We start from the raw sequence: 15,085 nt of genomic DNA, 5'->3' as shown, positions 1-15,085 counted from the left end.
ATTTGTGCTCTCATCAGGGGGCCCTGCTATGTAGTATAGACTGATCCATTACCGATTCCCAGTATTGATTAAGGCTATGTGTCCTTTGAGTTCTTGACAGTGACCCACGATGAAATAGTTAACTTCCATGGGGTCAGACATAGGAAAACTCAAAAAAAGTTTCAAAGTGGAAAACTAAACCAGACATTACATAATGTACATACAGAGTAGGGATTACAGACCTTGGTTGAAACGCCTTATTCTTGTGAAGCTGACCTCAGCTGGTGTTGGGCTGACCAGATACCACATGGATATGAGCCTGGGGGAAGATAGTTCTTCTCTGCCAAAGACACGGAGGTTGTTTTTTTTTTAATATAAATTTATTATTTTAATTTTATTTTTTTTCATCATAGCTTTATAAATGTATGTGGTATTAGTTTTCTTTACTGCTTATGGATTATATCCATTGGGTTACTTAGGCTGTAGGTCAGTCTATGCAACTATGTTGCTGTGATGGGAGTTCTTATGACTTGGTGCTTTTTCTTCATCAGTTTTATTCTGCATTTTCAAGCCTTGATTCCATTAAAAATCATAAAATATCTGTTAGTTCCCCAAGGTTACATACTTACAAAGTAATTTGCAATAATTTCTTAAAATGGTATGATATTAGCTAATTATAAGAATTCTTTGACTACATACAGTATTTATGACTTAAAGGACAAAAATGTTTCCTCTTAAAGCGTTATGGCATTTATTATGATGGTGAATCACTTTTCTACTGAGAGACCTTAGTAGATAATACGGTGTTTGCATTTTCTATAATACTAACTGCTAAAGCTCAGAAGATCAACATGGGGTTATAAAGTCAGTTTTCTTTTGCCTATAAATATTTCTGCATACAGAGCAGAAGAGCTTTAGCAGAGCCATGCCAATGTATATCCAGTAGCCTGGGATGGAAATTGAGAGTTCAAGTTTATTCTTTTCTTCAGGGATTATCTGAATTCAGATCTCATGTCTGATTTCATACACTTTGGACATGTGCCTCAAACTACTGGGCAGCCAAAGGCCTCAGTCTAAATATTTTCCTTGGGTAAGAAAGCCAGGGTTAGGTCCCTGATTGCAGGATTATTCACAGCTGAATATCAGCACCAGAGGAAGGTGCTAGCGTGGCTCAGAGGGATGTCAATCAGCCCCTTCCTTGCCTAATCTCTACCAACCTCCTTCATGCTCCTCTGCCCTTTGAGTTTCTTCTTTGAGGTCATGAATGTTGAGTCATGCCCTGTGGGCTGTCGTATCTGTGGTGGGGAGGGGATGCAACACCCATCTGCATCTGAGGCCTTGGTGCTAGCAGGGACCTGGTGCCATGGGGAAAGGGGCTCTGACCCGTGGTGGTGCTCCTTGTCCAGGCTCCACGATGGGTCCCAAGCGAGGGTGACCCTATGAGACCTGTACGAGGAGCCACAGAAGGGGCAGGAGGTGCTGCTGCTGTGCTACCATGCAGAAAAAGCTTTTCGAAGTTTAAGACTTCACAACTGCCCAGGATGCAATTCCAGCTCCCCCCTGAAGCCCTCTGCAGCTGCCACTATGGCCACCCATCAGACGCGTCCCTCACCAGCAGTGCGGCTGAGGGAAGAGCCAGCACCAGGCGCAGAGCTGTTGTGCTCTCTGCTTTGAGCGTGTGTGTGTGTGTGTGCGCTCTGTTCAAGGGCACATGGCACCATCAGTGGCAGTTTGCTCCCCCTAACTTTCCCCCCCTTTTCCATAAAGGAGCTCCCACCATTCCTCTGTCCTATTAAAAACTTCAATGCAAACTTTTACAAAAAAAAGGTGTGATAGTGCCTTTCTGTCCCTCAGGCCATGCGGGCCGGGTTCCTGTGCTCGGTATCTTGAGGTGAGCAGAACTGCTGCTGCTGTACAGCAACAGCGTGGGCCACCCCCTGCGCCTTGTAGGCCACAGTTACTCCATCTGAGCCTGCAATGTTTACATGGCCAGGCCTGGCTGAGAGGGCCCCGAACACCTCTGTGTTGTGTCACCGGGAGGCAATCTGGACCTGGATGGTCACAATCAGCATCTCCTTCTCCAGGGGTGTAAGAAGTTTGTCACAGGCCATCCTGCTGCGGGGCTGATGGTGGCGGGGCTCTGTGTTGGTGTGAATGTTCTTTAATGCTGGTGTCAGGAAAATGCCTGGATAACATGGGGAGACCTGGGGGATTTGCCACTGTGCTGGCCCATCATTAGCTCCCTTTGGATTTCGGCAGCTCCATAACCAAGGGAGATGGGTATGGGATCTGCAGAGCAGAGCAGGGACATCTGAGCGGGAAGCTCTGGCTAACCAGAGAGCTCTGGTGGCATCCAGGACCAGAGCACTTGGCACCTTGTCTCCTCCAGGCCCACCGCTGGGGTGCTTGCTGGCGTTTTGCTGTACCTAATGAAGCTCTTGGATGCTAGAGTTTATAAGTGGGGATGAAATATGTATAATGTCTCTGTAACATGTAAAACACTTTAACAATCAGTCTTAAAAATGTTATCAACTCTTCAGAATTTATTTCAAAACCATTTAGTCTGGGAAGGAGCTGCTAATCAAGGAACATAATGGACCTATAAAATTGTGAAGTGGAGACCTACTTGTTAACCTCATGGTACTGAAGGCGTGGAGGAGATCAATTCAGGCTGCATTTGCCTTTGTATGCCAGAATGAAAAAAAGCTTAATATGAAGAGAGCAGGATGAGAGAAGGGAGTGGGGAATTGGACAGAGGCTGATGGAGAAGTCTGCCCATCAGGAATGAGGATACTGATGCTCAAGAGAGGCTTTATCAACAGAGCCTGTGTCAGGGCTCTTTTGGGTTTGTTAAAGGAGATGGGGAGTGACCCCCTCAGCTGGATGCCACACAGAATGGCTCTGCATGCTCCTCAGTGCAGCGGGGATGCTGCGTGCTGGTGTGGCGGTGTCCCCAGGATACTTTGTGACCTGCTGCAGCTGGCACAGCATGGTGGCACTCAGGGCATGTGTCTACCAAAAACCATCCCCAAAGCTGCAATGCCAGGAATACAGAACGCAGGAGCCATTCAGAAAGAGACATATGCTTGTATTCATCTTGCACGGGGTGATTTAACAGAGTAATCAGTTGGTATTGTTCATGGTGTATTGAGGTTTGGGAGGCACTCTGAAATATTTTGTACTAACACACTACAGTGCTCCACATTGCCTGCTGGGCTTATTTTTCAAAAACTTCTGGTGTGAGTGAAGTGCTAATTGGAATATGTGTTTCATACATACAGAGCTTTGTGGACTATGCTGGGAAAGGTTTGATTTTCTTGCTGAATTAAATACCCAAAGAGCTACCTAAATGTAGCTCTTTGTACTTGGTGGTTTAGAGACAGGGTGAGCAATTTTCTGGTTTATGGACCACAATTTTTTAAACACTTTAGTTAAAGCTCTCAGCATAGTTTTTAATCACTTTGTGAAAGTACAAACACCAAAATTCATTAATTTCATACATATGTATGAACAGAGACTTCAGAGCCGTGTGTGGACCTGCTGCCTGCTGATGGCAGGGGAGTGTTTAGATTGGTTGGGTTGCATGTTGTTTTTCACTATTTTTTAGCAAATCCAGAAAACAAAACCTAATTTTTTGTAGTGTGTTAGAAAACAGTATATAAAAATTCAGGTGGTTTCAGTGATAGCATTGGCCCAAATTTACCAGGAGGGGAGGGACTGATGAATGCCAGTGCCCTGGCCTTGATCCTGCAGAGTCTCCTGGCGCAGCTGTGGCTCTGGGGGTGCTCAGCTCCTTTCCCCCAATTTCAGCTGCAGCAGGACTCTCACAGTACTTCTAACTTTCATGCTTTGGCTGCTCCTTCCACTGCTTCCATATCTGCAGCACGCTTAGATGAGCAGCAGGACTGTCCCTTGGCAGTAAGCAGCAATCCTGGGGCACAGAGGTAGGGTGCAGTATTACGGGGGTGGCCTTTGGTTGGGTCCAAGACATTGCTGCGTGGATGGGTGCAATCGCTGCTGCTGGGCTGTCACTGCAGTGCTAGCAGGTTGCTGGGGCAGCTCGGCATGGCGACAGCCTCTGGAGGAGGAGGGGAGCTGCTCTGTGTTGGGAGGGCCCATCAGCACCCTGCAGTCACCCATTCCCAAATTACAGTTTTTAGATGCATAAGCACTGAATAGCTTCTCTTGCAAATCTTGCAAATCTTGCAAAGCTTTGTTGCAGGATTTGTTGTGTTTGAAAGGTCATCTTTGTTTTTGTTTTCATTTCATTTTCATTCAAACTTAAAAGCTTTAAGAGAATGACAATTGAGCAGGTCAGCAAGGCTCACATCACAGAAAGCTCTGTCACCCCCTCTCTTTCTTCTATCCCTTTTTTTTTTTTTCATTTTAAATATATCCCGAATTTAAAACGTTTACAGCCATTCATCTGTGGAAAAATGATAGCTTCCTGTATTAGTCTACATCCTTACATGCTTTTATTTTCTGAGAGGGAAAACCACTCACCTCAGACACGACATTTGGGAAGTTCTTGAGTAGGAGGAAAAGATGGAGCTCCAGGCCTCTGCGTGAGTGAGCGTGAGTGGGTATGTGTGCATCGATGTTCCCCCGACTCTTTAAAAGAAATATATTTGTCCTGTGTAAGCAAAGATTTCCTTATCGATTAACTGAACTGGTAGAGTGACTTACTGTCATAGAGGCACTAAAGGCAGGAAAGGACAGCACCATTTTTAGATTGCCTATAATTCAGATGAATTGCTTATGTCCGATGTTACAGAGTCTTGATATATTTAAGAAAAATTGCCTGAAGCTGAGGTACCAACTATGGAGATAATGTGGGATCATGTCATTGCTGTTAGAAATACCAAGACAAATATTCTGGGACCCTGAAGGACAGACTGAGAGCACCTGTGCTGGCTCCAGGAGGGTGAAGCTCTATGTAGAGCCTATGGACACTTGGACAGTGGGATGCTGCTGTTACACCAAAGGCCAGGCAAATCCGGGGTGCTGAGCAGGTGTCCTGCCGGCTGTCCAACAAAGGACTTGGGGTATGGCTGATATCTGAGCCTGGCCCTTTCCAAAGCACAGCTGTTTCCACCCAGATGGTGCACTGGGTTCTCCTTTGGGAGGAAAGGCTAATTAAAAAGGCTCGCTGTTTCCATGACAGCTGTGAAGGTAAAGGTGATGTTTGGCTCTGACGTGACAGATAAAGAAACAGCTTTGGGAGTCCTTGAGTACAACAGACATGGAGGTGGGAGCTCGGCACCACATAGCTGTGGAAGCTCTCTCCAAGCCCTCTGTTAGTCATAAGAGCAGGCAGCCTGCCTTGCCTCTGTGGCCTTTTTAGCAACAATTACAGAAAGTATCCTAGGAGTCGAGGGGACAAAAGAGGGAAAGGAGCCTTCTGGAAACTTACAGAAGTGAACTGTGAAGTAAATCCCTAATGAGATCAATCACCCCTGGGCAAGTCCAAAGCTTTCGCTAACTTTGAGCTCCATGGCAGTGAACCAAGAAACTTTTCCCCTTCACACCAAAGCTTCCCTCCAAGCAAGGAGAAATGTGGAAGGTGACATCGTTATTAGCTGAGGTGTGCTTTTCTGCTCACGCCTCTGCAGTTCTGGCCCCAGGTTTCTGCTGCAGCTGTGGTGTACAAAAAGAGCAGAGCAGCCAAGACAGAAATGTGCCTGTGGCTCTGCCTGTCCTTGCCTTTGTAAAATGAGTTTGGAAACTTCCAGTAGAGATCATAGCATGCTGCAGCCACAAAACCCAGCCTGAATGCTTGGATCATTATCAGTGTAGCTGATAGACATTTAGACATTTAGACATTTAGCTGTAATAGAACTGAAAATAAAACATTATCTGTACTCGCAAAGAGAGTTACTGGCTGCGTGTAGCATGTCTTAATCAATAACCACTGCAGATGATTTGGGTTGGGCTTCAATACAAGGTGTTGGGTGCATTTACATGACACCCATATGTTCATATGACACTCAGCAGTACGTTAATTAATTGGCCAGTGTGAGTGACTTTGCAGAGGTGCTTAACGTGGAGCTGCAGAGATATGTAAAGTAGGCATTGGGTGAGTGGTAAATGATGTCAGATGGTGAGAAAGGGCTGGACAGAAACAGGAGAAGGAGAAAAACCAAATTCTGACGGATGCAAATAGAAAACAAAATGGAAGAATCAATCCACTGGAATGCAGCAGATCTGATCTCAGAGGTAGAATTAAGAACAAAAATGGTGGGGAGCTGTGAAGGAAGAGGATAGATCTGGTGGTACTGAGGGCACCTGATATAGGAGGCTAAGCATGAAATATTAATATTCAGAAGAGATGGTGCAAATCAGGCTGCAGCTGGTCTTTGGTGGAGATGAGACATTCCTGGCAATGGTGGTTGAATGCACTTCAGAGGGGAGATGAAATATCTCTGGGGAGAAATGGGGCTGTGCTTGAACTTCTGCATCAATTCCTGGCAGGCAGCTAGCTGCGCTGGTGCTGAATTGTTGGCAGCCTTGTCACTGAGACCATGGAGTAGGTATATAGATGGACCGTGGACTACAAATGTCCCTCCTGTTTAGGGGACGATGGTGTCAGAGAAACAAGAGCAGCCTGAGCTCTGTTGTAACTAACTGATGAGTCCATCAGCTTATTTGGCATATTTGGCAAGAACTTATGGGAGTTTTACATTTTTCTGTATTTTTTTTCTTTAATGAAACTTGTTTGAAAACTCACTCTTCCAGACCCCATGGTTTATGTGGACTTTTTAAAGGTACTAAGCAGAGAAATACCCTGAGAAGGACAGAGCCCCAGAACCCATTCTTCCTGGCGGGCTTGTGTTGACAGGGGAGGGTGCAGCATATCCCAAGTCTGGGGAGCTGGCTCCTGGCAGACCATATTACCATCACAATGACCACTTTTATCTCACTGCACTCTCCCATGTCACCTTTATTTGTTTCTTGTAGCAGTCAGTGAAGATCTTTCTGGAGTAAGGGGCATTTCTGTGTGCTCTGCTGCTCAGCACCAGGCGTGGACCTGGCCCAAAGCTCACATATGCTTTGATTCTTCAATAAAGAGTAACAAAACACTATCAGCTTGCCAGAGGTGGTTGATACGGACGAAAAAGTTAAATTCTGAATAATGAGAAACCAAGTTCTACTTTCCTCCCTTCCTCCCTAGACCTGGAATGAGTGAAAGGACAGGCAAAATTAGAAACATACGGTAGACACATACGGTATTTGGCTGGAGAGGAATTCAACACTCAGGAAAAAAATGTGTCCGGTGATGGCCCGATTAGTTCCATGGACAACCTTTGCTGCTGTTTGAGAGAAGGGCTGTACCAACGCCTGCCTGTGAGGTTTCACCCAAACTTCTCCCCAGCTGTGTGCTGCTGATCCCATGCCAGCCAGCGAGGATGCAACGGGGCCTGGGACAGCAAAGCGGTATCAAAATAAATATCCACTTTCCTGTGTTACTGCACGGATATTAAAAATTAAATAAAAAGGGGTCACAAGAATAGTAATACCATGTGAATACTATGCTACTATGCCAGTGTTGTTTAAAGGAGATGAAACAAACAGGAAAATGAACTGCCCCTAGACTGGGCAGAGGAACACACTGATGAGCCTACACGGCTTCAGCACGCTTCCCCGTGACACCGCTGGGTCTGATTCAGGCCCATACTCACTTCTGGCCATGCTATCTAAGGAGCAGCATCAATTTTTGGAGTATTAAAGGTGCTTCAAATTTGTTACGTGTTTATTGTAATGAAAAATGACGTTATTAGTTCAGCTGGTTGAATTTCTTTATGTGAAACATTCATCTTCTGAAAAATGAGGCTCTTCGGAAAAGGACTCTGTGGATGAAGGCAAATTATTATTTTTTAAACAAAAATTTAGTTTAAGGAAAATGGAAATGCTTTTTTAAAAAATGCTATATTTGTGTGAAAAATATCGGTATTTTTCCAGACAGCACAGCTTACTGTGCCTATAGTCTGTAAGCTGATGATTTATTTTGCCTAACTGAAGGTAAGGAGCATTTTTCTGTTCTGCTCAGTGAGAGATGGATTAGGCCTCAGAACAGGCTGTCTCGTTACCATTCTTTTGACATCCTTATGATGCTTTCTGAGACATTGTTTCTGTGAAGTAAACTGGAAATCAAATTATGCCCCCTTCACCCAGCTTGCAAACAAACGTTTCTAAGGCTAGTTAGAGCTGCCAAATTCCTTTTGCATGTATTGCATATGCCCACGATGTGTCTCTGAGGATGCTGGGAGCCCGACCGCCCTGTTCCTGTGCTTCCCGGGGCCGGAAGGAAAATAAGAGTTCAGTTCTCAACCAAAGGAGACATTTTCCTGCACCTGTGTACCCTCCTACACCTTAAAGTGTCTATACAGAACTTGTTTGATTGCCTACATGCAAATTCATTAATTACTCCCCTCTCTGGAGTAGGAAATAAAAACAGAGCTTTCCCATATCTGTAATGCAATAGTTCATTAATTCTACTCATATGCATGCAAATGATTGTTTCTTGGTGTAACACTGAAGCATGTCACTCAAAATTCACACAGGCTATGTACAATTGAAAAAAAAAAGATTTTTGGATATATATTTTATTTGACAGTGGTTTAGAATATCATACAGTAAACAAGATTTCTGTAAAAGTTAATTTATCCATAGTGGTGCGTTTCATAAAAATAGTTGCTCACTTACAGCCTTTCTGTGACTATTAATACATGGAATTATATTTATAGAGATAGAGCTGTACAGGGTAAATTCACAGCTAACACTACACAGAAATATTATTTGGAATGGGGTTTAGATGATGTGCTGTCTTCACAGGTTATCGATTACAGCCGCATAAAGCAATTACTGCACAAGGAGTAGCTGTGAACTGTGCAAATTAGAGTTTATGCAAGCATAATCTCAACTGTTTTTCAGATTTCATTGTTTGCTTTCTTTATACATAAAAATAAGATACTGGGGCGTGCATCTACACTACAGAAGCATTGTCCAAAATCAGATTCAATAAATTAATGGCAAATAATATTGGATTCTAGTTCAGGGGATAAAGATTTTTTTACTTCTTTTTTTTTTTTTTCATTAAATAAGAGTTTTATAAACAGCTACATGGACTTGTGCTTTTTTAGAAATTATAGATGGGCTTTTTTTTTCTTAAAAAAAAAAAAGTTGTTTGAAAGCTGCAAAATCCTTTACTTGAGGCTTTTCAAATAATTGGACAGGAAGAAACATGCCTGTAAATTTCTCAGTCCAGTGCAATGTTTGGAATGTACAGTAATGTGCTAATTTCTTGGAACAAAGCCAATCTCAATCTAATTTTTCAGCAGAGCATGTGAGGAACTAAGATTGCTAGAGAACAATAGTTTTAAAGTATGTTTTTTTTACAGTATTTTTTTTTTTTTGGAATTACCAATGTATTATTGCCCAGGATTTTGTTTTAATTTTGTCAGACAGATAAGCATATGCACATTTATACATACACACAATATCTTTTTTTAAACAAGATAGTGACCGATTGACTGAACTTGGACTTATTTCCTGTGAAGGCAGACTGGAATGTTTACCTGGCACTTAAGGCTTGAAATTCAAAACAGATAAGCAAAAAATGCTAAAAAAAAAAAATGGAGGTAGGGAAGAAATGATAATATGGAAACCATTTTAAAAAATGGAAATATATTGAATTTACTGAACGAAGACACCGAAGACGGAATTTCAGTCTAACTATTGTTAATGTGTGCCTTAAAGGCACCTGCTCTGCCAAACTTAGGGGATGGAAGGTGAGAGCATCCTAACTAAATGCAAGTGGGTATGAAACATAGCACTGTTGATAAGAGAAGCTATCATTTTCTGAAGGAGGGAAAGGCCTTTCCTAAGGAAACTGCAGCTTTTTCTCTGTAGCAATCTTCCTTTCATTGCAAGGGCCTTGTGGATGTCTTAAGTTTTGAGCCTGGCCAATTGGCTTGAACGTTACCTTGCAGGATTTGGGGAACCTGTAGTAAATTGCTTTGGAGAATAATTTGCAAATACAACTCCACCCTAACTCCTTTCCAATGTACAGAAATATGGTTTGTTCACAAAAATGGCAGTAGAAATGGTATCACAGAAACTAATCCACTAGATTCCCAACTCCTCCCGTAGCGCCCAGTGAACTATGCTACAGGGTATCACGTGGACTATCCCAAAGTGGTAACAGTGGAGACGTGTCATGGGCATACAGTTCTGAATGCTTCAAAGAAACCCTTTAACCCCTGTCTAGATATGTTGAGAACGATTTATTTACAACATTTTAGCTCCGTGAAAAGATCCTCTCTCAGTTTCAGCTTGCTCCGTGCAGTTTTATTTAAGGCGATGTTCCAGTTTGCGATTGCTCTAACTTGTTCCAGTTTCTTGATATAAAGTTTGAATGAAATCCAAGTCCTTCATGCAGTGGAAAAAAATGCTAAAGCTACACTGCACTACCCTTTCTCTGATGTACTGTCCTTCATATTGTTTTGGTTTCTTCCATAGCTGCCAAAGTCCCTAAAATGGAACTGGGACTTTAGGGTCGGTTTTAAATCTCCGTGTTGACTATATGCTTTTGAACTTATTAGATACTGTGCACATTGTCATGGAATTACACACTAATGTTTTCATTCCTCAATGCTTTGTGTATAATGCGTGATAGTTAAAATAAATTAAAATAAATCAATGTGAGACAAAAACTAAGAAGAATGTTCTGCGTCGATTTGAGACAGTTAGAGGGCAACAGTCCCGCGCTTATCTGCTCATGGCAGAAGTACCAGACTTCAGGACACTAGGTAGCTTATCCGAGCCAGGGATTTTCCATGGCCCCGGGGAGACTGTTGCCTTTCGAACTGTGGTGTTGGTGCTGCGAGTGCTAATGGTGTGGAGATGTCCCTTCCTGGGGAACTCGCTGGGTTTCCCGTCAGGGTCCCTCTGGCTGTGGTCCATATCGCTTCCAGGCGAGCTGCAGCGATTGCTACTGTACGTCTTGGTAGCACCTGTATCAAGCCTGACATGGTCGGGTGCTGCAGTTGACTTCTTCTCACTGGTATTTGTGGATCTGTGATCTTCTTTTTTGCTAAGAGATCCTCCCCTCTTGCTTTCCGGCTTCTTCAGCCTCCCAAACTGTTCGTCACTGGTTCCAGCACATACGTGCTCTCTCACGCCAGCCTCGATCATAACACTGTGTCCCACCACTTTGCTTTCTGAGGTGTGCCTGCCACCATCAGTGGTCTTATTTTTACCTTCTGAATATCCTTTCCAAGAAGCCTCTTCGTGCTTTGACCTGTCTACCTTTTTAGGACTTGCTGACCTTTCTCTTTGTTCTCCTAACCTTTTCTTTTTGTGACCGTTCACCGAAAGCTCCTTTGGTTTCCTTACGTCGTGTTCCCTCTTGATATCCCATGTTGGTTCTGGGCTTATCTGGTGAGAAGGGTCAGAGGGTGGGGCTATGTGTGATGAAGATAATGGTGAGATTATGTCGTCGAGGGAAAGAGCTACTTCCGGCAGACCTGGGGAGGTGGCAGAGGGAGCACTCCAGGAGTTTGGTTCGTCTGTTGTGACAGCAAAGAGAAGGGAGTTAAGGGTGTGTGCAGCAAGGCAGAGCACGTATTTCATACACATACGCATTTTTAGCAACATCAACACCCGAACCACGCACGCGAATTAAACTCCTCGGTCTTTTAGGCGAAGTGAAACTCCCACTGAAGTCCGTGGGGAGGAAAAAAAAAAACAAAACAAAACACAATCCACCCCCAGCCAAATAAATAAAAATAAAAGAGTCGGGAGGAGAAAGAACCGCAGGGCTGGTAACTGCACATGCTGGAAACCTCGGTCTTTTTTCATACAGGTTCTGCTTTTCTCCTCCTATGTTAAATTATTCTTAAAATAATAAAGACACGTGCTCATGAAATCAAATTGCCTCTTTTGTAGCTGTATAATGGATTTCTTAGCTGGGCAATATCAGCGCTGTCTCTGAGAACAAATGAGAAGGACTTTCTGCCATCTATTAAACATGTCCCTACAAGCATATAATAATTGACAAGAATTTGTAGCCCAGATAAGGTCATCATTGAATTCTGTCTCATATTTTTTCTAAACAGATATAATATTGCAGTGTTTATGGCCCCACAATTCTTACAGGGTGCTTACAGAGCTCTGCCTTTATATCACAGCGTCAGCCACTAAGTCTCTTGGCTGTGCATTTTGAATTTCTCCTGGTTACTTAGCCTCAACACAATATGGTCGGGTTGTGCACATTCTGTTTAATTTAGCCAAAGAGACATCTCCTTTGCTGAATCATGATGATTTTCCTAATCCACTGGTACAAAACACAATATTCTGAGATGGTGTCCCCAAATGTCTTTCTTTTGCATATCTGGTCCTCATTGCTTTTGATTAACATTCAGACAGACTACAAATCCATCATGACTAATGACAGCACAGCTCCTATTCTTACCCGTCTACACTGAGGTTAGAGAAATCACTGAACTTGGCTAATGTCATTCCCTATTTAGCACCATTGCCTGGCTCTGAACAGTATGAGCAATAATCTGTCAGAGATGAAGGACTGAGTCAGGGATCCATGGAAACGAGGTGGAACCCGTGGCAAGAGCTGCATATTTCTTGGGGGAGAAAATGTAACCTTCTAGCTGGAAAACAAGCCTGGGCTTCTGTGGGTCAGGACTAGCATCTCTCAGTGATGCCAACTGTCCTTTAAATGCCGCGTTTACTTTTCTCAGTGCTACGGCTACTTTCAAATTATCATAAAGATGCACATCATCTTGAAAAATGGAATGGGATTTACTGCCCAATCTGGGCTCTGCAGCTTGTTTGACTGAGACAGCACATTTAAGTTAATAGCTTGATTGAGTGATTGCTGTTTTGCGGATAAAAATAGGAGAGACAATAGTGAGGTGGGTGACGTAAGGGGAGGGAGCAGTGCAGTTAGCTGAGGAGCTATTTATTTTCCCAGATGGTGTTTGTCATATGCTTTTGCATAATGAGCATATGTGTGGAGAGGATTAGCATTTGAGAGGGGAAAAAGTACAAGTTCTGTGTAAGACAAATAAACTTTGAGCTTGGAATCTAAATGGGCTGAGGGTCTCAAATGATTTTTTTTTTTTTTTTAAATCACACTTTCTTACCCTCCAGTTAAGGCTGAGTAATGTACCATCTGCTCCCTGCTTGGCACTTGAGCAAGAAAAAATAAAAGGGAGGCTCATGCATGTAGAGTTATCAGCTCTTATGAGCTTGCCTACAAAAAGCATTTGCTTCTCCAGGCTGGTTCTTTAATTCTGTAATTCTACAGGCTGCGGTGGCGAGAGAGGAGCAGACCCACCTGGGCTTTTCTTAGATCCAAAATCCAGGAGATTCTGCTTTGGTTATCCCTCAAAACAGTGATCCTTCATGGGGCCCAAGTCCCTTTGCCCAATTTCTTTACAGGTAGCGTGGGACTCAGCAAAGCAGTGGGAACCTGCCACTGTGCACCAGCAAGGTGCCTGCGCCGGCGCTGAACAAACCACCTTGGCTCTTAGCAAATTAATCCATCTGCAGCAGCGTGGAGCTCGGGACAAGCTAATTTACACTGCTTCCCTGCAGATTACGTTAGCCTGTGTTAACCTCTACTTCAGAGAGAGACGGGCGCGCAGAGACCCCGCACCCCGCAGTACTGCAAACTGCCCAGGGTGATTTTTCTCCCGTTAAGTCATCGGTACGTGAGCAGCATGAATGCAGAAAAAGGAAACAAACTCAGCTCAGTCTGTGCTTTCGGCGGCAGTGCCACACTCCATCCCACACCTCCCCAGGGTACAGGTGCGGACGAGCATCAGTCTGGCCAATGTTTTTGACTTAAGTACAGTCTTTGTTTCCTGCTGGTTGCTAAAATGGTATTTTTCACTGAGGGGTAGTGAAGAGCAGAGGGCCATTATCGGATCTCGTGTAAGGCCCTGAGAGCATCTGAAGTTACAGAAATACCTTGTTACTTTGGGAAACATCAGCTACACATAAGTAGAGACATCAAATGGCAGCAAGATGCTCTTGGGTAAGGAGTGTACTTCTGCACAAAACGTGCCACTGTGTGGAAATCAGCTGGTTCTCATCCAGGCAGGAGGAGGACACTGCAAAAACAGGGCTGCAAACACCACTTGCTGCTCCTTTGGGGCACAAAGGACAATGTTGTACCTGTTACTTATGGACGCTCAGAGGAAAGGGAGTTGGGGGTAAGCAGCCTGCTGTTTTATTCCCTGGAGACGGGATAGCGGTGGGAAATCCCATCCTGATTCATTAATGGACTGTACTTCAAGACAATTGCATTTATTTATTGTTTTCAGTATTCATTTTTGGAGGGGAGGGAAGAATCACCAAATGTTGCAGTGAGAAACTATAGCAAGTTAGAAGCTACTTCAGCAACAGTGAGTCAGCAGGTACATACTTGTTACATGTAATAATAAGTGTATGTAGCTATCTATTAGCTAGAACTTGCCACATTATAGGCATTATCAGATTTTTGGCTATCTCCTAGAAAACCCTAACAAAATCAAAACCACAACCAACTAAGCAAGAAGTCCTGCAGCCATAGCTTAAAGGGAAATTCGGCTGTCCCAGCCCCAGGTGTGACATTGGCTGCAGTTTGTTTGATATACTGAGTTTGGCATTCTCCTTGGGCAGGCACCTATGTAAGCTCTATTTCCAGTGGCTGAGGGAACATCTGCCATGAAATAAAACTTCCAGTCCTATTCTCCAGCAATATAGTACTCGCAAGCAAGAACTTGAAGAAGTAACTTTCTTTAAGCTTCAAGCGCTGCCAACCCAAGACAGCAAAAACACAACCTAATCTGCTTTTTGTTTTAAATTAAAGGAAATTAGGCTAAAAGTCATCCTCAGCTCTGGGAGATGTTCATGTCAACAAGTTATGGTTGCAAGATGTCCCTGGCTAGTGAGCACAATACTGATGGTAGGGTATTGTAACTGACTTTTCTCTAATATTTGAAAATTATAGGAAAATAGCAAAACTATTATGGTAGAGCAAAGCACAGTAATACAAGTAATTTGTTGCTCAACAGAAAAAACATTTTAAGAGTTTTGTTTGAGC

At 43.5% G+C, this 15,085-nt stretch overlaps 1 protein-coding gene across 16 annotated transcripts in view; it reads right to left on the bottom strand.

Annotated features, from left to right (window-relative positions):
* Nucleotides 1-9,147: 9,147 nt before the first annotated feature.
* The window catches only part of MAGI2 (membrane associated guanylate kinase, WW and PDZ domain containing 2), a 771,534-nt gene continuing 765,596 nt past the window's right edge, over nucleotides 9,148-15,085 (bottom strand). For 11 of the 16 annotated variants that reach the window (XM_048068443.2, XM_048068425.2, XM_066990180.1 and 8 more), the window contains one exon: nucleotides 9,148-11,546. In XM_048068443.2, the coding sequence (XP_047924400.2) occupies nucleotides 10,747-11,546 (800 nt within the window). In that variant the 3' untranslated portion in view covers nucleotides 9,148-10,746. The remainder of the gene's footprint in view (nucleotides 11,547-15,085) is intronic. The other 5 variants (XM_066990186.1, XM_066990188.1, XM_048068444.2 and 2 more) reach the window with 2 other exon arrangements.

This window comes from Anser cygnoides, chromosome 1, assembly GCF_040182565.1.
Source record: "Anser cygnoides isolate HZ-2024a breed goose chromosome 1, Taihu_goose_T2T_genome, whole genome shotgun sequence".
In the NCBI taxonomy this organism is placed as follows: domain Eukaryota; kingdom Metazoa; phylum Chordata; class Aves; order Anseriformes; family Anatidae; genus Anser; species Anser cygnoides.
The sequence above is the reverse complement of the archived record's forward strand: the minus strand, read 5'-3'. Positions and strand labels throughout refer to the sequence as shown.